Source organism: Bombyx mori, chromosome 26 (assembly GCF_030269925.1).
Source record: "Bombyx mori chromosome 26, ASM3026992v2".
Lineage (NCBI taxonomy): Eukaryota > Metazoa > Arthropoda > Insecta > Lepidoptera > Bombycidae > Bombyx > Bombyx mori.
This window is the reverse complement of record NC_085132.1, coordinates 8,340,235-8,364,604: the sequence shown is the minus strand read 5'-3', so window position 1 is coordinate 8,364,604 and position 24,370 is coordinate 8,340,235. Positions and strand designations below refer to the sequence as shown.

The 24,370-nt window shown below is 36.7% G+C and overlaps 2 protein-coding genes across 2 annotated transcripts in view; one reads left to right on the top strand and one right to left on the bottom strand.

The window, feature by feature from the left end:
- OAR2 (octopamine receptor) overlaps positions 1-24,370 on the bottom strand; it is a 188,204-nt gene that overhangs the window by 102,868 nt on the left and 60,966 nt on the right. Inside the window, exon 2 of the mRNA XM_021348358.3 lies at positions 15,109-15,143. The gene's annotated coding sequence lies outside the window, so the exon portion shown is untranslated. The remainder of the gene's footprint in view (positions 1-15,108; positions 15,144-24,370) is intronic.
- On the top strand, positions 10,345-14,754 carry LOC110385406 (uncharacterized). Its single transcript, XM_038020712.2, has 4 exons — positions 10,345-10,430; positions 12,338-12,581; positions 13,498-13,640; positions 14,531-14,754. The coding sequence occupies exons 1-4, from the start codon at positions 10,388-10,390 to the stop codon at positions 14,668-14,670; spliced, it is 570 nt and encodes a 189-aa protein (XP_037876640.1). The 5' UTR covers positions 10,345-10,387; the 3' UTR covers positions 14,671-14,754.

Below are 24,370 nucleotides of genomic sequence, written 5' to 3'. Positions count from 1 at the left end.
CGTCGCCCATGGACTTCAGCAATGCCAGGGGTAGAGCCAAGCCGCTGCCTACCGCTGTAACTTTCGTACAATGTTGGCACGCGACTCGGGTAATTAATATTTGATTGTGAATTTTTCTGAAACGGTTGCATGTCTTCAACCATTTAATAATTCGTCTACGGTATTACATTATTCTTTGAAAATTTCCATGATTGTAAATCGGTATAACAGAGCCCGTATTACATCTAATGGTTTCTCGGAAACGGAATTACTACTTCGCATGAATCGTAAAAAAATAATGTGGTAAAGTAGATTTTATTACCGGGAGAGACTCGATCGAAAATAATGAAAAATACAATTTTTTGTAGGAAAAATATCTGATAGAAAAGTTCAATATTTCTAATACTCAGTAATGTAGAAATTTATGTTTGATGCTTATGTTTATTTGATAGCTTTGAGAGGCTATTTTAGCTCCTCTTTGACGTGTAGGTGAGCTCACGTGGCTCAAACCGGGAGTATTGCTAACGCTGATCCTAGCAAGAGCAGTGCTTTGCAGAATTTACCAACGCAGAATCTATCACCGCAGAACTTATATCTCAAGGTGGGTGGCGCATTTACGTCATAGATATCTATGGGCTCCAGTAACCACTTAACACCAGGTGGGCTGTGAGCTCGTCCACCCATCTAAGCAATAAAAATAAAAATAAAATATGAGCCGTCACGGGACGAAACATCGACATTATTTTGTAAAAGTAATATGCAGAAAAGAACAGATTGTTATAGGAACTAAATACGTCATAATGATAAAATAAAATTTTACGAAAAAATAATTTGTTTTCAAGTAAAACACAGGTTATGTGTACTGTAAGTAAACAACATTGTATACACTACGGAGTATACACAATAGGTATCCGAGCTCAGTGTAGCGAGAGAGATGGCTTAGCGCCGGATCGAGTGGGAGAGAATCGCAGAGTCGATTGCTCATGGCGACGCGTCGCCACGGCATGCGTCGCCACGCCAGAAATCGGTTTTACGTGCGGCTATAGATGTTTCACATCGAAAAAACAAAAATATCGTAAAAATGTACCAATTTCATATTCTTTGTCTAATATTTTGAATCACGAATTAAATCAATTTGTATTCCTGTGAACAAATTAAATTATTAACGTATTTTCAATAACACAGTATAACAGAACGTAGCTATAGAATTGGATTTACTAGATTCCTATCGATTTGTTAGATGAACCATGAACAAGTCCCTTAAAGGTAATAAGGAAACTACCTAGGTTTGAAAGGACCTCGAAGCGGTGAACGGGGGCGTACTCAGATTACACTGTTAGGTATGAACTTACTGTGTGGCTGACTTTTACCGACATTAACAGGCATACTTGTCATGACATTACGATCCAATAGCTTTTCTGGTGGCTTTTGTCATCGTGAGCATATCCTGGCTTTAAAGATTTTTATTGTTACTAGCTGACCCGGCAGACTTCGTAGTGCCTCAATCGATAAATAAAAGACCTAAACTTTTGTATAAAATAAACTTAAAACAAACAAAAGGAATCCGTCCGACGGGGGACACATCAAAGGGAAAAAAAATGTTTATTTTTATTTTTTATTCCGCGCATTTTCATATTTGTCTACCTTTTAAACCTTCTCTGGACTTCCACAAATAATTCAAGACCAAAATTAGCCAAATCGGTCCAGCTGTTCTCGAGTTTTAGCGAACTAACGAACAGCAATTCATTTTTATATATAAAGATGCAAAGAAACGAAATTAAGTCATTATGATAGAAAGTCATAAGGTAGCCATTTTAAATTCTTAAGCATATAAATAAAATAAAAACAAAAAATCCTTTTATTTCACCCCTAATAAGTAAGTAATGCATTGTATATAATCTTTTTTTAATCATTTCTAAATTATTATTATTTTTACTTAAGCCAATGTTATAAAAAAAACGTGTGGTACTCGGGAACTGCCGCGGTAAAGCTATTGCATAGCATTTTTTATCTTATGCAATTATAATTAGACAATGATAATTTAATATTAAAACAATAATAAAACAAGACCACGCTATATTAAACATTAATAAAAGCAAAACATTAACTGTCCCCTTCACACTCATAAGCTAGACCGCGCGAGAGAGAGATGGGCAGACTTTTCATGATGCGAATGCAGTGTGACGTCACGCCACGTGCTTATTCACAAACACTACACAAACGCAACGTGTGAATGTGTTGAACGCGAGCTACATGGTAGGCGGAGTGAGGGGTGCTAGGTTTTTTTCGTTACGGAATTTCATGATTCAGTCGCCGCGCTCAAGGCCCGCGATAAAAGCTATGCAATAGATTTATAAAAAACCTTTCAAATTGATTTAGGTTCAGTGGTATCATGCTATCCATACTATAATACTACGAATGTGATATCGAGTCAGCTTACTTGTATCGGATTTCCATCTCAACCACTCAACAGATCAAAATATAAGGAATCATTTTGACCGAGCCTCAGTCGTAGAATCGCCATCCGGTGAAGCTAAAAGTATTGGTGTTTCTTCGTGATCCGATCTCTTTTATGCTATCTTATAAATAATTTAAAAAAATTCTAGAAGAACTAATATGAAAGTCAATTTTAATCTTGGCTCGGAATCTTCACAATACCTCCCTGTGCCTCTATATGTACAGATGAGCTAAAAGAGCGTGCTCAATTACGGAAAATTGGATTTGGTATATGCTACACGGAATAAGGGAAGAACTTTTTACTCGCTTCGTTAGTTTTTCACGGCGATTGAATATGTATATATATTTTTATTGCCCTAGTAAGTAGACGAGCATACGGCCCACCTGATGGTGAGTGGCTACCGTTGCCCATGGACTTATGCAATGTGAAGGGCAGAGCCAAGCCGCTGCTTACTGTATATTGTTATTTTACTGTGTGTGTTTTAAATTAAGTAATTACTAGCCACTCACCCTCGCTTCGCTTCGGAAACTGTATTTTATTATTGATTTCTCCACTATTTAATGGATGTTATTATACATATAAACCTTCCTCTTCAATCACTCTATCTATTAAAAAAACCGCACCAAAACCCGTTGCGTAGTTTTAAAGATTTAAGCATACATAGGGATATAGGTACGTAGAGAAAGCGACTTTGTTTTATACTATGTAGTGATACTGCAGAGCTATCAATTCAACTGTTTCAAGTGTGGTAAATGTTTTGTTTTTGTTTCCTTTTCATTTTTGGCTTTTCGTATTCTTTTTCTTTTTCATTCAATTCGATTTTTTTAAAACTGTTTTTTTAAATTTGTTCTCTTGACCAATAGCTCTTTGATGTTGTACATTAACTTGACCTAATTGGATTTTCTGTATCTATGTATTACCAGTAATTACACAAATATATAATTTTTGCGTGTTTTATTTTAATACAAACGAATTTCAATGAGCGTGGGTCAAGAAAGTATTTCCTTGGAAAAATGGTGGGGTTTGAGGACGGGTATAGTTGTGTCGTCCTTACGAGTACACTGGGCTTCTTATCCTTTAGGCCACCGCGTTGTTTTGAATTTTAGATTTAGACTACAAATGTACTGTGTGGGTTGAGTTATGTTAAATTATTTTGATTTGACTTTTTGTTCATAAAAAATAAATACAAAAACAAAAAAATAAAAATAAAATAAAAAAAGACTACAAATTTTTTCTTTGTCTCACCATTCACACAGTATATATCTTTGTTTTGGAGGACAGTACTTATTGAGAACATAAGGTCATTTTAAAAAAAATAAAATTCTCAAGATTTTCTTTTAATTTAAAAATACATTCGATGTAAACACATTACTTCTTTGGAATATTTTTGATAACTTTTTGAAGCATCGATCATGATAAGAGCGATTCTAGCTTCAAAAAGGTATATTTAATAATCTTCCTGTTTCAATTACTATCGGATAATCTCATCAACGGTCCGCCGAAGAACAGAGTCAGGATACAGATAATCCTTACAACTAAATTGAGTTGTGTCAACTAAATTAACAACTGACTGTGATTAATCCAAGATTAATCTCCGTCTCGATCGGACGACACAAATAAAGTGACGACATCAAATATAATTACTAGAGCGAAGGAGATCCGAAGAAATTATATGAGAAATTCATCATTTTTATTCTTTGGTTGAGGTTAGATAAGGAAGTTTTCCTTCACGTTTGAATAGAGTTTCTGAACAGTAATCAACATGAATCGAAATATATGTGTTTTTATTTTATTGCTTAGATGGGTGGACGAGCTCACAGCCCACCTGGTGTTAAGTGGTTACTGGAGCCCATAGACATCTACAACGTAAATGCGCCACCCACCTTGAGATATAAGTTCTAAGGTCTCAGTATAGTTACAACTGCTACCCCACCCTTCGAACCGAAACGCATTACTGCTTCACGGCGGAAATAGGCGGCGTGGTGGTACCTACCCGTGCGGACTCCCAAGGGGTCCTACCACCAGTAAAATAGATGATGATGATTATAGATATAAGTTTATAACTGATTCCAGTACTGCCGATTTTCAAAAATTTTCGGAGTTTCAACCTTATTATTGCAACTGGTGGTTACCTTTTGTGAGTCCGCACGGGTAGATACCCCCACCCTGCCTATTTCTGCAGTGAAGCATTAATGCGTTTCGATTTGAAGGGCGGGGCAGCCGTTGTAACTATACTGAGACCTTAGAACTCATATCTCAAGGTGGATGGCGGCATTTACGTTGTAGATGCCTATGGGCTCCAGTAATCACTTAACACCAGCTGGGATGTCAGCTCGTCCGCCCATCTATGCAATAAATAAAAAAATAAAACCTCAAATCTCAGGAAACGGTTGTACGATTTTACATCAAAATAACGTTCAGGGATAATGAACAATGAATCATTCAGCGCTATTGCTCGTTCAAATAACCTTTATGTATAACAATGACATTTAAATATGCGAAGTACAAACGACGATGTGTTCACAATCGTTGCAACGAGATGAATGCAGAAACGCGCGAATGTGGGTCGCGTTTACATGACAACGATGCATGAAAAACATTTGATGTGGCTTCCAGAGTATTATTAACTGTCGCCGACTTTCATTGTAATAATATTTCATTCGAATGTCACGGCTATGTTAGACGCTTTAAGTAGTACAGTAGAATTATTGTGTGAAACTATTGTGCTTATTAAAGGATGTGTAAGAAATCGTAAAAAAAAAAAAACAAAATGTGTGCAATTAACACGTGGTAGAAGTGAAACCTTCCAAAATTAAAATACAATTATCCTAAACGTCTTAAGTATATGTAAAATTTTGTCATTAGTAAATAATTGTAAGGTAGCGCCCTTTGTGAATTGATATTTTAATTTCACGTATAATACTAAATTAAAATTCACTACAAGAGCTTTCATACACACGTTAGTATTAAAAAATCTCACAGATGGCGCTGTATTAAATAGTATGTATATTTCTGTCTCATTCTTTGCTGGCTTCATCCTATACATTTTTGTATTTGTGTCTCTTACCTGTCGTTTTTTCCGTTTGAAATCACAACGATTCTAAAGAAGTTTTCACTTCAAAAGTTTTTTGTATGTTTTGTATGTAGGTATGTTTTCATTTGAACCTCATTATGAAGATCCTAGATTTATTAAACATTACAGTTTATATTATTAAGGAACTTTAAAACGCTCTTAAATTAAGAAAGACACTGGACTGTTTCATGGTATTACGCCAACAGCTAACACCGTTGCACTTGCGAACTAATTACTTTAAAACATCTGGAAAATATTAAAAGAATTCTGTCTGGTTCAATGGTACAGTAATTAGCGCTACTGGCTGTTACGCAGAGGGTCGTGGGTTCGATTTCCACATCGGGAAAATATTCGTGTGATGAACGTGTGTGTGTTTTTTTATTGCTTAGATTGGTGGACGAGCTCGCGGCCCACCTGATGTTAAGTGTAATCCTCTGAATTAAATAATAAATAATAAAGATATAACTTGAAACAAATCATGCACGTCATTCGGGCCCAAATTAATCCTCAAGTTATTTCTTTGTTATTTATTTTCTATATAATTAATTATATTAAAAAAATTATATGGGAAACTGACTTCTAGAGAGAACATTCCGAGAGTATATACTTTCAGACAGAGACTAGGGAGAGAGACAGCGCTAGAGACAATACATAAAATAATTCGTACAGTCAAACACGTATTCCTTTTTTTTTCAATCGCTCAAAAATCAGTTCAATGACACAAATACCACTAATGTGTATCGATTTTATTCGAGAATTTTATACGATTTTTCGGCCGCGAAATAGATATTTTTGATGGGAACAGTAATGTATATAACTTGTTTCATTAAATGCAAAATATTTGACATGTAACCCGATTGGCAGCAACAAAAATATTAAAATGTTTGGCCAAGTACCAATTGCGACTAAGAGCGATAGTTTTTTGCAATTTATTTGTTAATGATGTTTTATTTATATATTTTTTGTAGTTGCATTACACGAATAATATTTTGTGACTCTGGGATTTCTTTTCTTAAAAAAATACATTCTGGAATACTACCCATAATTGAGGCCGTCAGCGCAAAAGTGGGCTAAGCTTACCATAGGTAGTATAGAGGCAATTGGATTTGAATTTTCATGAATTTGAATTTGAGTAGGAAAAAAACGTGCAAAAATAATGTTTACAAAACTATCTGTTATCTATGGGTGAAAGTAAGACCGGTTTTGCATCAAAATTCTTATATTTTAAATTAATTCCAATATACATATAAGGTTGAATATAAAAAATTGTGGGTTAGTCCACTTTTGCGCTGACGGCCTCAATTATGCTCTTAAGAGAACTATTAACATTTTGCATTCGTAGAAGTGACTTTCGCTCATCAAAATAAGTGGTAATCATCACCTATCGAGCGTAAAGGGTTAAAAGAATGAACGAGAATAATGGATACGATAACTGCTATTGCAATTCAGTGAAATTCAGGTATCTTCTGAGCCTGCATGGGTAGGTAGCACTACCTTCCTATTTCTGCCGTGAAGCAGGAATGCGTTTCGGTTTAAAGGACGAGGTAGCGGTAGCACTGTCAAAAATTGAGGCTTAGAACTCTTGTCTCAAGGTGGGTGGTGGCAGTTACGTTATTAATGTCCATGGGCTCCGGTGACCACTTAACACGAAATGGGCCGTGAGCTCGTGCACCTTTTTTTTATTGCCCTTGTAGGCATACGAGCATACGGCCCACCTGATGATGAGTGGTTACCGTCGCCCATGGACCTCAGCAATGCCAGGGGCAGAGCCAAGCCGCTGCCTACCGCTCAATACTCTCCACAAGCCTCGTTTGAAGAAGGACATGCCATAGCGCACGGGAAACACGAGTACGTGGCAAAAAAAACCTCTGGAAACGCACTGTGGATGACCGCAGTGGCTCCAGGTAGTATGGATGAACTCTACTCCGGTGGCGGGCGATGCGATGGTAAAAACGAGATGCCATTATCGTCTCGAATAATTCCTCAGAGCACTATCTTACCTATCTTAGCAATAGAAAAAGATTTGCATTCACTATACGATGCTATGTTGATGTGCTCGGAATGTCTTGTAGTTGAATCGAAGTGACAATAAAATGAATTACCGCGTCCAAAATTTATTATCTCGCAGAAACAAGTCAGCGAGCATAGATTGACAATTATAGTCCTTCCGCTGTTAAACCAATCTTTTCATTTCGCTGGTTAACTGTGTCTGAATTAGTTATCCTCCAATCAACTTTTAATACAATATCATTTAACTTTGCCACGGATTAATATGATCAACATTTTAAAAGCCTACTGTGAGATTTTTTATCAATTATATTAAAGAAATTGAAGATTCCGATCCACTTAACATTGAGTTCAGATATAAAAATGTGTTTACACATGCTTTGATTTGTTTACGAAATTAGGTAAAAATTATATTCATACCTTCTGTCTACATTGCATATAATATTAGTATGCAATTAATGTATATATGTGATTGCATACATTAATGACATGCATGAATGGAATATGTGTTGTTTGATTTTTCTAATCTTTCTAGGAAGGCTGATTTAATGAGAAATATACATATTAAGTACACATTTGTGTTAGAAAACAAATACTGTACTTACTATAAATAATATAATAAATACTATGTAGTGGGTTCGCTGAATTTTTTTCATTTTATAATATTATTAAAAAGTACATGTAATAAACTAGCATTAGACTTTAATATTGTTACTTAATACTTCATCACCCTTTTTAATTCAAAATTAAATTTGAATTTTATGAATGCCTATTTAAGTGCAACTATAGAAATAGCAAAATATCATCACCAAGTATCAAAATTAAATCTCTAGGTCTATCGTGTGCAAAAATGAAGAATATCATTAAATAATATTTCTTAGCTAGAGTTGGGTTACATTATTATTATTATTTATTTATATTTATTTAAAATCTTATTAATTACATAATATTTTTTAAATAATATATTAAAAATACAATTTTTAAAAAACACTATATAAAAATAGATTGCCGCTGATGGCGGTGTCTACGACACAAGCCACCAGTGGTTAGGACTCCAGAGTGAGAAACCTCCTCACAATGCGTGAAGTATCGAGGATAACTGCTTTCTGTATTAGGCCCTTAACCCAGCTGGATAACGAAAGTTTCTTAAGATGTTGATCGAAACTTTTCGCTATCAAGCCGTGTACCGATACAACTATTGGAACAATGATGGTTGAATCAACATGCCACATGGCGGTAGTCTCGTGGGCCAGGTCTAAATATTTTATTAATTTGTCCTTTTCTGCCTTCACGAGGTTCTCGTCATGAGGAATGGTGACATCAACCAACACTGCTCGACGCGCAGATCGATCTATTATCACAATATCAGGTTTATTGGCAACAATATACCTATCCGTGATAATAGATCGGTCCCAGTAGAGCGTAACATGACCATTATCAAGAACTGGTTGAGGTTGGTATTGGTAATAAGGTACAGCAGAATCAAGAAAACCATATTTCAGAGCAAGTTGTTGATGGATAATCCTAGCCACTTGGTTATGTCTATGCAAGTACTCGCCGTTAGCAAACCGAGAACAGCCAGAAACAATATGTCTAATAGACTCTCCCGGACGGTGGCATGCCCGACAAATGTCGACCGTCCCATCCTTTAGTATATATTTCCGGTAGTTGTTCGTCATGATAACTTCGTCCATAATTGCAAAGATAAAACCTTCAGTTTCCCCAAAGAGGTTACTGAATCGTAACCAGGCCACGGAAGCTAATTGGTCTACATCAGGCCCTGTGAGAGCCCGGTAGAACCTACCGTGTAACTCCTTGCTCCTCCATACGGTTATGCGATCTGGAATACCCTCTATCTTCAGCCTCTTCCAATTCCCGTTAGCTAAGGATAGCGGAGTTAGCCCCTTATCGACTGCAACGACATCCCGATACATATTCACGTTCATCTTAAGGAAATATTCCCTAAGGTTGTATATCTCTCGGTTATGTAGATCCTTGGCATTCAAAATACCACGACCCCCACATTTCCGAGGAATATACAACCTCATTACAGACGAACGTGGATGATGCATTCTGTATGCCGTTAACAATCGCCTGACTTTTCTGTCCAGTACGTCCAGCTCTGATTGCGTCCACCTTAGTATGCCAAAGGAATATGTTAACATAGGCATGACCCAACCATTAAACGCTCGGATTTTGTTTCCGCCTGATAAATGGCTTTTTAAGACCTTTATAAGACGACCAAAAAACCGATCTCTAAACGATTGTTTCATATCTGCGTCAACAATATTCAGCACTTCAAACATACCAAGGTACTTGTAAGTTTCCGATTCACAAAGAGACTTGAGGACCACACTATGGTTAAGTAGTAAGCAATCTGACTTTACAACTTTACCTCTCTGTACATCTATGAACGCACATTTATCAACACCAAATTCCATCCCAATGGCTTTACTAAAACTGTCGGTTATTTTTAGTAAACTCATTAAGTCTGGTTTTTTGGAAGCAAATAATTTGAGATCATCCATGAACAAGAGATGTGATATAGCCTCATTATTATTATTATTATTATTATTATTATCTTATTATTATTTTTTAATCTCGACATTTAGATTTCATAAATGAATCTTGTGTTGCTACCATAAGGTCCCATTTAGATCTCTGAAATCTTTAGAACTTACGTACAAATAACGTTTATGAAACAAAATTAATATACGTCAAGCAAATCCTCATAAAAAATAACTTTAGCGAAATTCAATTAAAAACTTCGTAATGACTCCATTTAGCACTTCATTATGAGATAATTGACTATTTTTAATTAAGAAACATTCAGGCGGAGACTGCCGTGTGTCTCGGAGTGACTCGTCGAGATGAGACATTGTTTGTCTTTATTATTCATCGTGCTTTTAAAGAGTAAGTAAGGTTTGCTTGTTCCCTTTTTGTGGATAAATGTTTTAGACTACATTATTTTTACTATGTCTACTCTGTCTGTCTTAATAATTCGATAGTCCCTAAGTTTGTGTCCAAAATGATTGGGTTTATGGAGAGTGCCTTTTGATTTTGGTTCCATAGATATCATATCTTTAAATTACATTAGGATTTCGTTCTAAATCCGGGATTTTCTAAGCGATCCATTTCTTTTGAGTGGCGAAGTATTATATCAAAACTACTTTTGCGGTTTGATGTTGCGTTTATTATTTTCATTGTACTATTTCTGAACACTGTACGCTTCCATCCATGATCTAAAATCAGTGGACCATCGTTGAACGGATTTCAAGAAAGCCCAGTAACCTGGAATAGTCCTGATATATATTGAGGCCACAAAACAGGGAGACGCGATCTCAAATAATACAAAGTGGACTTAAAAGAAAAATCTTCCTTTATTTTACAAAATATGGAAAATACCTTTGAGGCAACTATTTAGAACGGGAAAAACCGCGGAGTTGTGTTTGCTTAAAATTTATTTTCACGAATTTACAAAATTGTAAATTATCTTGTTTTGCATATATGTAGTTGTTTGTCGAAGCCTTTGCTTAGTTTAATTAGTGTTAATTGTGAAACACGTTGGAACGGGAGCTGAGGGATTCTACGCGTCTACCATAAACTTGTACAAATTTCATTTTGTATCTTTCGCCTTTAGTCTTAATTTTAGCTTTTGAACTTCATCCTCATGGTATCATTTGCTTTGATGAATATCCTTATTTTCTTTTTGTCAAAATCATAATTTTATGTAGTAACGTGTTTCGGTCTCGAAATGTTTACAATAAAATAATCTAATGCCTAAATTATCAAAACACCTTTATTAGCTTCTGTAATGTTACCGGTGAAAATAGCACCTTGAGAAAAGGAGATCAGGACAATCTAATAGATGTAAAAGATAATGGATTTTTCACATCTATTAGACTTTCCTGATTTTCAATACGGTATTACCAATCCTATCCTAAACGACTATTCTACATCGTTCAAGGTCACATTATCACTGTCTTTGTACATATTTCGTGACAAGGTGACGATTAAGCGGGGCGTCTTGTAGTGCAAGACACGATTGTGAGTACAAGACCGCGCGGCAGATTACCGTTACAATAGACTCACGAGTGCACAAGAAAGGCCGCGGTGCGTGAGGAATGACGGCGTATTGTGAAGCGCATCCAAAATGATGACCACGACCACTCCGCCAAATATTCAAATGAGTGAAAAAAAGAAGAATTACCAATCCATATGGACATGTCTTGGTATTTACTGGTGGTAGGACCTCTTGTGAGTCCGCACGGGTAGGTACCACCGCCCTGCCTATTTCTGCCGTGAAGCAGTAATGCGTTTCGGTTTGAAGGGTGAGGCAGCCGTTGTAACTATACTGAGACCTTAGAACTTATATCAAGGTAGGTGACGCATTTACGTTGTAAATGTCTATGGGCTCCAGTAACCACTTAATAGCAGGTAGGCTGTGAGATCGTTCACCCACATAAGCAACAAAAAAAAAGTGAGCCGTCACAGGACGCCTGGCAGATGTGAAACATCGACATTATTTTGTAAAAGTAATATGCAGAAAAGAACAGATTGTGATAGGAACTAAATATGTCATAATGATAAAATAAAATATTACGAAAAAATAAATTGTTTTCAAGTAAAACACAGAGAGAATCGCACAGTCGATTGAGCATGGCGACGCGTCGCCACACCGTACACACTACTGTATATATATACCATCATACATCATGCGTCGCCACGCCAGAAATCGGTTTTACGTGCGGCTATAGATGTTTCACATCAAAAAATTGCCTATTAAAAATCCAAATAAATATAACGTAATGTATTTCCAGATGCCGCTTCTTCGTCTACCACCACGCCTATATTTGAGAGCACAACATCAAACGAAACGACTGCAACAGATTTCAACTATACCACAACAATAATTACCACGACCACGGTCGCACCGGACATCATCGAGACAACACTGTTCAATAGATACGTCTTTGAAGGGGTGGATTATGATGTCCTACCTCAGAACTTACAAGATTTATATAACGATTGCTATGGACAAAATATCCGGTGTGTGAGGCATAGGTAAGGTTATTGAACTTATTTGAGTGATAGATGACTTTTAGAGACTTTTACTGGTGGTAGGACCTTTTGTGAGTCCGCACGGGTAGGTACGACCACCCCGCCTATTTCTGCCATGAAGTTGCGTTTCGGTTTGAAGGGTGGGGCAGCCGTTGTAAATATACTGAAATCTTAGAACTTAAATCTCAAGGTGTGTGGCGCATTTACGTAGTAGATGTCTATGGGCTCCAGTAACCACTTAACACCAAGTGGGCTGTGAGCTCGTCCACCCATCTCAGCAATAAAATATTTATATATATGTACATCAACAGTATTTAGATTAGGATTACAAACCAAATTCAATATTAAGATCGGATACAACAATCCAATTCTTTAAATTCTTTCCAATTTTTTTTTATTCAAATATATATGTATGTATGTATTTATGTTGCTCGTGAGACACATAACATCTTCTTAATGATACTAAATGACGATCACGACCGTTCTGACAAGAGTGATACGACAAAAGATATGATATAGGTATTACACAAAACGCATCGAGTACTCTAATTATAATTCGTGGCCACAAGCTCAAAGCAGCCATATACGTACTCAACTCGAAGAAGACGTAAGAGTGACGTCATATGTGACACGAGAAAGGATATTTATAAAATACGAATAAAGTCAATAAAGCATCTACCTAATTTTATATGCAATAAATGTATGAGTATAATCAATCACAAGGTACGATCAAAATAGATCAATAAAGTATAATTTTACTGATGCCTGTTCTGAGCCACAAAGGTGGGTACTATTATAACTATTTAAAACAAACTTTGGTTTAACTGATCCATCCTGAAGTTTGAAAAATATATTAAACTACCATCATGAACATATTGAAATCGTTGCAAGCAACATTCTACCTTATACGTGTTTTCAGAACGGACCATTATCCCGTGTGCGGCTATAATCTGAAATCGGGGTACTACGATGATTATTACGGACCGTGTGAAATCGAATTGCAGAACTGTTATTACAGAGTTAAAAAAGGCTACGGGATATACGGGACTGATTACAAAAACGGTTAGTTTCGTTTTCCATATAATTTGCATATTATAGAATGAATTAAAACAACTCAAATCAATAAATTTTCATCGCCGTACGCAAAGTAAGAAAAATATCGTCATGTTAAATTTTCATCTGTTTTTTTTTCCTATATATGCTGATAGCCTTGAGAGGCTATATTAGCGTTACCCTAGCGTGTAGGTGAGCTCTCGGGGCTCAAGCCGGAGATGTTGCTAGCACTGGCCCTAGAAAGAGCAGTGCTTTGCAGAATCTACCACCGGATCGAAAACGCGACACACTGTGAAACTGTATCTATGGGTTAATTTACTCGCCCAGCCCTTCGTCGCAAGCGACGGATTCGGCGAGGACGATGACCGATGCTTGAGGTACCTAAAAGCACGGTTAATGGATCGAGAGGATCCTTAATGACATGTAATTACCAAAGGCCATAGAGGTTGCAACGTGACGCATCCCAATTAAAAACATTAGGTAGAATTTTTAAAAGCGTTGCGTTACGATTATCCCACTCTTTAATGCTAATGGCGTTGCGAGTGCAAGTTGCAAGTATGCCGTGTGTTTGAAGATTTTCTGTGCACCTTCATTACACCACTACGCCTTATCAGTGCTCATAATTTGATACTTTAGCACTCAATTAAACTTGGACATCATGAGTAGGTGTATTTTTAGAAATTATGTGTCTGCTAGAGTCTGGTCAAAATATTATCATCATCGAAACAAACATAGAGAGCCACAATCCTTAATCTTATTGTTATCAAAATCCGTATTTTTGGTATCCAACATTTGTATTACAAGCTAAGAAAAACAGAAAGAACATTGGCTATTTATCTGTAAAAATACTTGTTTCTGTTCAGTATATAGTTTCAGCCTACTTTTATATGTTTTTACAGATATCATTTTCTATAATGGCGAAGGCTATAACTGTATATATTATTTAAGAAAAGCGAAAAGTAAAGAGGAAATGCACAAACTTTACATGGGAGAAGATTACGACGACGATGCATCTCGACGACGTGGTTGGAAAAGATAATAAATTATTCATTGACAATTTTACAATTTTGCTTTAGTTTACCGACTAAACAAAATGAATATTAAACTATCGATTGTCTTCATAAAAGTAGTTATTCGACTAATACAAGAAGATTGGATATCTTCGATCTCTCCCATTCGTATTTAAAGCATTTCTATTTTCCTACAAAACCAATTTCAGGGTATACTGCAAGTAGGGTTCGCTTTTTCTTCTTTCTTACCTATTAGCAAATGTTTCTCAAGTTCAAATTGACAAACAGAATCTAATACAAATTAATACTGCTGGCAGTGTCGTGTACGCGTTATCTATGTAACCAATAATCATATTATATTCAACACTATTGTGTTGAATAGCAACTATTGTGCCAATCTTAACTTAAAAAATAATAATAATAAAGTGATGTATTAAATGAAAAAAAAAAAGGATAGTTTTACTTACCTAATCCTTTAAAAATAAGTCAGTGTTTTTTGTACCTGCAATGAAAATGAAATATAATTTATAGATATCTCTTACATTTGTGTCTGATTTTAGTTGAAAAGGACACCAAGCTCTGTAGGTCTTTGATATATTATAAATGACTTTCTTTTCAATAGATTTCGGAGCCTATAATAATAGTTCAGACATGATTAGGTTTGTTTGTGAAACCTAAATGATAAGCCCTCCTTGCTCTTTTTGGATTATTTTACGATGAGCTTGGGTTGGAAAACGAACCACATTATTTTTAGTACTATTTTAATGCCACTCTACAACTGTAGGCCGGATCAGCTAGATGAATGTATCGAGTTAAACATGAACCCAAGAATATGACTGTCCCCAAAATGATACTATTATCGGAGAAGATGATATGTTAGAAGCGAAAAATGAGTAAGGTTTCGACAGGTAATGAGAAAGTAAGACCTACACGGTACTAGAAGATTAATAAATTGAAATATAGAAGGAAACAAACCGAGTGGGATATAGCTAAGATGGATGGGTTCTGTGTATTGTTAATGTTCTCTAAGTGATGATAAGTATGACCAAAATCAAAACAAAATGGAATAGATACGAACTTTGATGGGTGAAAAAAGAGTGACAGTCATACCGGTGGTTTTACAAGAATTTTACCACGAATTTGCAAAAAAATTTGGAAGTACATCCTATTTTATGTTTAAAAGAAACATGAGGCTCTGTGGCCGTTTTAAGAGTTGCTAATACCATCAACTAAATTCTTTCACTATTTAGAAAAGGGTGCCACTACAGAAATAATTTGCATAGCAATCAATTATTCACATTGCAAAAACAAGTACAGTCATTCCAAATTTCTATAAGAGAGTACTGACTGCGACCGACTATTAAATCGGGTAATGTCACCATAATTTGTCGTCGTCGTGGCCTAAAAGATAAGACGTTCGGTACATTCGTATCTTGCAATGCACCGGTGTTCGAATCCCGCAGGTGGGTACCAATTTTTCTAATGAAATACGTACTCGACTGTTCACAATTGACTTCCGCGGTAAAGGAATTACATCGTGTAATAAAAATCAAACTCGCAAAATTATTATTTGCGTAATTACTGGTGGTAGGACGTCTTGTGAGTCCGCACGGGTAGGTACCACCACCCTGCCTATTTCTGCCGTGAAGCAGTAATGCGTTTCGGTTTGAAGGGTGGGGCAGCCATTGTAATTATATTTGAGACCTTAGAACTTATATCTCAAGGTGGGTGGTGCATTTCCGTCGTAGATGTCTATGGACTCCAGTAACCACTTAATACCAGGTGGGCTGAGAGCTCGTCCATCCATCTAATCAATAAAAAAAAAAACGACTAAAACCCTTTGTCGCTCAACTATAGGCTTCCAGGTCATACATGAATATGGGTTTTTCAGGTAGTGTGAGTAGACTCTGCTCCCGTGTGGAATTGTACAATAGTAAAATGGAAATGACAAACAAGTCAGAGCATTATCCATGGAGCTTTCTTGTTTTAAATTTATCTTAATTGATATGATTTGACACACTATTATTTAAAGGGTTCTTGTCACGATTTTCATATTGAATGCGTACCCGATATTTAAGGGCTCTTGCTAGTGCCAAAATCACGGGAAGATTTTAATGGATATGATTATTTAAATTAGCGGTTCTATAGTCGATTAGCATTTTCGCAAATGTCACTGGTCCGTTGTTTTGTCTAATTCAAAACAAACAAAAATATAATATTATAAAGCATTATGTAACATAACTGATACCATATTCACGAATCATATAGATTTTGAGTATCTCATATTCTGTACCGCATTTGCGGTTACAAAGCTTTAACCCCGTGTCAATATCAGGCATGGAGCGTCGGTTTGTTACCAGCTCGTATTATGCAGTAAAGATATATTTTGTAAAAGAACCTTTTCGTGTGAAATAGAATGGAAATAGTGGCCCATTATTTCCATTCATATTATATATTTTAGTAATGTGGCAGTTGCGGATAGATCCTGTTTATTTCTTCTACAACGGCCGCCATAGACTTCAAACCGAAACGCATTATTGCTTTACGGCAGAAATAGCTTGGGTGGTGGTATCTACCATGACCATGATGGTAACATGAACTTGTCTATGTAATAAATAAATAAGAAAAATATCTTTTTTTGTTTCATAATGTTAATTTACGCAGTGAGAATACCAAGTAGAAACTACATTTAATTAATAGTTCAGAAAACAAAACCGCGCGTGACTAACCATTGCGTTGTTATTAACAAACTCTGACAGGCAATGTTTTCCACATGACTGATGCGGAGTGATATTATCTTTAACAATTACATAGGTTTTCGCATTTCATAAGTTCCCGATATTTCGGCGCTGTTGCAAGCGCCATGATCACGGATGGACTGAAGACTTCGATAGCATGTTAGGAACATACAAACCTGTTTACCTTCTTTCTAGGCAGTTAGTATTGACAGATTTTTCTGGACGCTTTGAGAACGCATTGCTCTTTACCAAAATTAATACTGGAATCAATTTATTTTGTCCCTACCCAATCGTTTGTAGCTTAAGGGGCTATTTCACTTTCTCGCGGACCAGTACGTAAGCTTACAGGCTCAGCCTGAGAGAATTGCTGCCACTTGCCGTAGCAAGAGCAGTTCTTCGCTGAAACTACCACCGCAAAATTCCCTGTGGAATTCAGGAATGCACCCAGATATAAAGTAAAAAATAACATGAGACATCTGATTCGAAACTGAGCAAAATAGAGCTAGTTCGGGACAACGTCGCATGTTAGTACTTCCTTCGGTTTTCGAGAGAAAATAGTTCTAATTGTGTGTTTACGAGAGTCACTTTTAGGGTATTATACCTTACGAATTTATCTTCATTGATATTCATTATAATAAAGAATACCATAAAAAAAAGTACCAGATACTGATAAACATACTTATGAACTTATCTACTCGTAGATATGTTTAAATTGAACGCATGAACTTCGGCTTGCAGCTGTTCTTCTTCTTCTTCTTCCAGTGCCTCTTCAATCCTGAAGGTTGGCCGTTAGCTTCCTGTATTCCTTTCTGTCAGCAGCCAGCTGGAGCAGCTGTTCGACGGAAGCAATACGGGTCCACTCCCGGATATTCCGGAGCCATGACTTTTTTCTTCGCCCAGCACGTCTCTTTCCGTCCACTTTGCAGCTGTTAGCAAACCTCATCCCTCCTGGCTGAGCCTTTGCTCGCTCACCTGTCCTGTTTTATATTTTTATTTCTTATTGCTTAGCTGGGTGGACGAGCTCACAGTCCATCTGGTGTTAAATGGCTACCTGAGCCCATAGACATCTACAACCTACCCACCTTGAGATATGAGTTCTAAGGTCTCAGGTGCAACTGGAAAGGTATGGGGACACCATTAATCCATCCTTCCTAAAAAAACGAGTCTGAGCGCAATAGTTAGGGCTGCTAGTTACTGCACCACCGAATCCGTCACAGTTGAGTATGTCACTGTGCTATCTAATTTTGGTGGTCACGATAGTGTAGTGTTTTGATCACGCTTAAGCGGCATATTAAGTTATACTATTGCAGGCTATTAGATAATGCATGCTTAGTTTTCATAAATCATTGACGAAATTACTAATTTCAAGTCATTCGTCGTTGATGGATGGGGTGTGTGAATGACGATATGAGAGACAGAGGAGTGAGTGTTGAGCTGACGGCTGACAGAAGAGAATGGAAGAGAAAAATTAGCTGTACCGACCCCACCTAGTGGGATAAGGTGAAGAAAAAGAAGAGAAGTCATTCGGTCGTTGAAATAAAAGTGCGTTTTGATTTGCGATTACAAAAATCGTTTTCAATATAGAAAGCTAAAAATAAAGACCATTGAACGTAAAAATTTAATTTCAACACGAGAATATCTAATAAATGCTTTAAACTGTTTATTTGTTTCTGAGATCGCTAAATTGTTACGAATCGCTTGATACGATAATTGGGAGTGTTTATCATCTCTTTATAAGTTGCCGAGTTTGATTCACACAAACTAGAGAACTTTTTGTTATTTTTTTTTTTATTGCTTTGATGGGTGGACGAGCTCACAGCCCACTTGGTGTTAAGTGGTTACCGGAGCCCATAGACATCTACGACGTAAATGCGCCACCCACAAATGCGTTTTTTTTGTTTAACCGTATTGTCTTAAATGTTTGCTCCCTCGATCCTCATTAAAATTTGTGTTTTGAACAACAAGAGTAGAAGATGTCGTTTGTACTATGTCACTACCGACTATTGGAACGTTCACATTAAGCTTTAGATTGGTTTACATATTATTATGATCGGGCAATGGAATGAATCCTTCAACTGTGTTTGCAAAGTGCTATCAGAAGTGTGATCCATAAAAATAATTCTAAGCAACATGAATTATGCCTTAATCACCTTCCTGGTATTGTTCATGACCATTAGCGTCGGTAGCCCCTTACGAAGGTGCATAGCTGACAAAGATAACAGAAATGTTTACTATAACAGATGTATGTATGTACAAGGGTTTTGTGCTCGTATATTAACCATTTAAGTTGGGACGTTATTTGTACTCTTCAACGAAGTGGTTTAGGGGCTTCCCTAACTGGCCCCGATCTTGACCTCGAGGCTCTTTAACGAGAACTTCAACCTTTTTTTCTTAAAAGATCTTTATTAGGCTTTAGTTGGTTTGGCATTTTCCGGTTCCAAAAATATAATGATTTCGCCAAATGCTATCATGGGTAATGAGTTATTTTGTCTTTGAAGTTTAAATAGGCAATCGAAAGAAAAAAAGGTAGGTTGTATGAGCCTATCTTTTCCTTTATAGGGCGGGGGTCGCACTTCCTACGAGGTTTTCACGCCTAGGGGCCGCGTGGGGTATGTGGGACTGGATGGTCCGTAAGTGTTGAGGGCAGAATGTGTGCCCAAGAATGGTGTTTTGGCCCTACCCACTAAATGACTCCCTTGCATTCTCGCCCAACTGTCCGATCTCTTCGAGGTCAGAACTCGGGCAGAGTAAAGGGATTACCGCGGTTAGAACTGCAACCCGACATGCAGCTCGCCTCAAGAACGCCTGGCTGACGGAGCCTTCGAGGCGAAACAAAGGCTTTGGAACGTCAGCTGCCTGGTGTCCCAAAATATCCCGCTGGGTCAGAACCAACCTGAAGGGTTGGTCGATTTCACTTCTGGGCGGCGCGCTAGTATACTGGTAACGCGCCACGAGGTCTCCACATCCTCACTATGGCGAATCCACTGACTACATGGGCCAGGGCGTACGCTCGGGCTCCAGCTCTATGGCCACATATCGTTGCAAAAATGGAAAAGCTCTCCCTCTCTAGTTTCACCACCTTCTTCTGCGACATGATGGACTTGCAGAGAATCAAGCATGGCCTTTCAGGACGCGTCACTGCCGAGCATCGTAGCCATGACGATTGGCAGTGACAGGTCTTCTTCCACGACCACAAATCCAAAACAGTATGCCAATATATGTTCCGCGGTGCGCCTCTCGTCGTTGTCGACATACATACAAATACCCCTGGCAGTAGGTAATGATCGTCAGTCGTAGACATTGGCAATAAAAAAGCCACAACCAAGTCTCTACTCATCGCTACTGATTTAAAACTATCTTGACAAGCTCGAGCGGGAAAGTCCTCACGATGACGTTGAAGTTTCAAATGATTATATTAATATGTATAATCGCTAATAAAACCTTAAAACTAAAAATCATCATGGACAATACTATGATTTTAAATACATGAACTGACTGATCTTGAATTAAAACAAAAAAAATGTTGCAAAAAAATATATTCAACGGTCCAATAAAACTCGAATTGGAAAGGAAAAAAATAGATATAAAAAGAAATCTGTGCGTCCGTTCCTTTAATTGGCCATTTAGGAAAATTCTCGTTTCATTTTCTTCCATCTGGTGCTTACAGACTTTGTAGGACAGAATGGGAATATGCCTGTTTAGTAGGGATGTATCTTTGCATACTTTTCTTCTTTAGTTCAAACTTCTTCAGAACTATAGTATTATTAATTGTACCTAACAAAGAAAACAACATGTTTAATTAATTGATGCGTGCACTTGTTGCAATACAGGTAGCCTTTTATCTCTTTACTGACAACTCTTTGCTGGTGGTAGGACCTCTTGTGAGTCCGCACGGGTAGGTACCACCACCCTACCTATTTCTGACATGAAACAGTAATGCGTTTCGGCTTGAAAGGTAGGGCAGCCGTTATAACTATACCTTAGGCGTGGTGCATTTACGTTGTAGATGTCTATGGGCTCCAGTAACCACCTAATATCAGGTGGGCTGTGAGCTCATCCTTCCATTTAAGCAACAAAAAAAAACTATGAAGCACATCGACTACTGCGCAAAATTAAAAGCAGCCCAGTTTTTGCTGAATTTGGTGCTGGAATTGATATTTAATTTTAGGCTATTGCAGATCCATTTCGATTGTTTGTGTGTTTGTAATTCGACCATCATTAATAATAAGGAGTAATAGCACTATAGTATGGCCAATTCTATAAAACATACTGAATGAAATCAGCAAGCTGGGTTAGGACGTCTTATGAGCCTGCTCTGGTAGGTACCATCACCCTGCCTATTTTTATTGCAAAGCAGTAATGCGTGCAAGGTTCGAAGGATAAATAAACATTAAAAAAAATATTTTTTTAAGAAAGTATATTTTCGGCAGTGCCAGCCTTAAGAAAACGCAAGTTTGGAGATTCAACAATAAGAAGCACCCGGTACCAAAACTAATGTACATAAATCTGAGATTATTAATTTCTTGCGAAAAGCTCCGTCGTTCGATACTGAAAGTTTACAGTGCATTATTCTTTGAAGTAGAGCTTTTTAAACATAAATATCTGATGGGTATACAACTTGTTCCCAAGTTTGCATATAAATGGGAGTTATTGAGCTTTACAAACTAATGGTGTGGAAAGTTCAATTCATTTGATGCTAAGTACCGAAAGTTTAGTTTTAAAGTTTTGCATGTACATTTTGGTCTTTTTTTTTCAATACTTGGTAGACGTAGTTTGGATCCAAATAGCGTCAAATGATTTGCTTCCTCTTCAAAATCGAAGGCTGTACCTACGTGACTGTACGTACCACTGTTTCACGTGACTAGAATTTCGTGAAAATAGAAAAAGGTATTATTAGTGAAATATGTATATAAGTCTTACCCACGTACGTTAGATATTCGTATCGACTCGATGAAGAAATCTTTAATGAAACAAGAGATAGAAAACAGGTCAAATGTTAAAAATGTTTATCATCATCATTTCCTATTATTCTCTGCTGGGGTGTAGGGCTCGAATCAAATTTTTCCACTTATATCCCAAAAATGTTCGGCCTAAGTAATTTTTTTTAAAACTCATTTGCACTATTGTGAACATCTTAAGAATAAAAATAATATTTTGAGCTAAACGATAAAGAGAACATATTCTATCGAGAGGATATAATTTCTCGGAAGATCAACTGTAGTCCAAATCTTATTGTTCGGCACTTGCTTAGAGCAACTTATCGTGAAAAGGTCATTAGCGAAATTCAGGAACTTGTCAAATATATTTGAGATATAGGATACTTTTATCATGATCCGTGCAATGTCAGGTATAATAAATGCGAAAGTGCGTGGCAATATTTATGTTAATGTTCATAATTGATTATAATGTAGTTCTGTTGTTTTCTATAATATCTATTACAGGCAAAGTCAGGGCAAAATACGGAACGAAGTCTCGCGGAACTCCATAAGTTAACTAACAACTTGACGTGCACTAATGAGATAGTAACAAGACTTACATTCGTTCAACAAATAACTAGACTCATTAGATTGAGGAGTTTTTATGGGATATCAGAAGATTTTTGTGAAGGAGAAAATTTTATACAATTATTCTTTCATTCAAGTCTACCTGGTGTTAAATTACCAGAACTTAATACCGTACAACTTAAGGATCGATTGAACCGTATGGATTGCAAGCTCACATCGACAGTTACTGGTGGTAACTACTCCCATTATTTACTTTATTTTTTATTCGATAATGTTCTAAATTTATGGAAGGTATTTGTGATTAGGTATTTAGTTAATAATAATATTCCAATGTCAATTATTGAGAAGACAACGCAATAATTTGTTAAGTCGGTTTTTTGTACATCAACTCAAAATTTTATAAGCTCTCAATTCATCCTTATTAAATTATCTTCGAAACTGTCCTTCAGGTTCCCTCGTTATATCTTTGCTCTTTTCAAAATTTTAATAGAACGAATTTAAGCAAACGTTCTCTAGCCATTTGGCTAATATTTATATTTATACAGCTATTATGCATTATTAAACGAGTTACTTCCCATTTCCAGCCACAAAATGAACCTGCAAAAGTTACTTCTTATTATTCTGTGTCGCTCATTTGTCTTTTGACTTGCTTTAGCTTGCTTGATTTATTTGATCTATGCTAAGATTGCCTTCTTCAAAAGTTTGAGTGATCAAGTTAAGCCTTATTACGTTTCAATTATGACTACTTCTGTTGTCTATACTTCTGTTGTCATTCTTACAATTAAATAAACGAAATTTTCACTTTGGGGTAATTCCCCGCAAAATACGAATTCCAAATTCACTAGACTTCTTACATCACAATCATCTTTTTCGGATATGTTTCCGTGATTTATATCCGGTCGTTCCTTTCAAAACTACCCTATTTGTGTCGGTATAATTATTCATCTGTGTGTCACTGTCATAAGTTTGGAGTGTTTTTTCATACTTCAATTAGGTAAGCCTCAGTATATTTACAAGAACTCAAAAGCTTAAATTTTCATCAATAAATTCCTTAAACGAAATATACTGGCCAGCGCCAGCGGCGTCTATAGTTGAGTTTCTGCTTTAATCTGAAAGTTGCGAATTGTTTGCATTGTTCGAATTACAATCCATCAATAACGGGCCAGAACTAAGAGTTTCGGGCCGTTAATGAGTTCTTGTTTCGCATTGTGGTGGGCTGGTTAACAATTAAAAATTTGCGCATGCTCTCTACAAGTTGGGCGATATTGTTAATTAAAATGAATCGTTCGTGAATCAATTCGATTACTTTAAGCCCTTTGGAATTAGTTTGCAAATTTAATCACTGAATAATTTCAATTATGATTAAGCACTGAGTTAAGACTACTTTAGTGGTCCGATAATGAACGCCCCTGACCGCTGGGCCAATCTGGCCCTCGATTCGATTCCCACATCGGACAAACATATTATGTGGTATAAAGGTTTGTCTG

What these genes read in the sequence shown, in the direction of transcription:
- LOC110385406 (XM_038020712.2), top strand. Translation starts at nt 10,388, where the DNA reads ATGAGACATTGTTTGTCTTTATTATTCATCGTGCTTTTAAAGA. An exon ending in ATCCGGTGTGTGAGGCATAG is followed by an intron (nt 12,582 to 13,497) that starts GTAAGGTTATTG and finishes ACGTGTTTTCAG; the next exon opens with AACGGACCATTATCCCGTGT. An exon ending in CGGGACTGATTACAAAAACG is followed by an intron (nt 13,641 to 14,530) that starts GTTAGTTTCGTT and finishes ATGTTTTTACAG; the next exon opens with ATATCATTTTCTATAATGGC.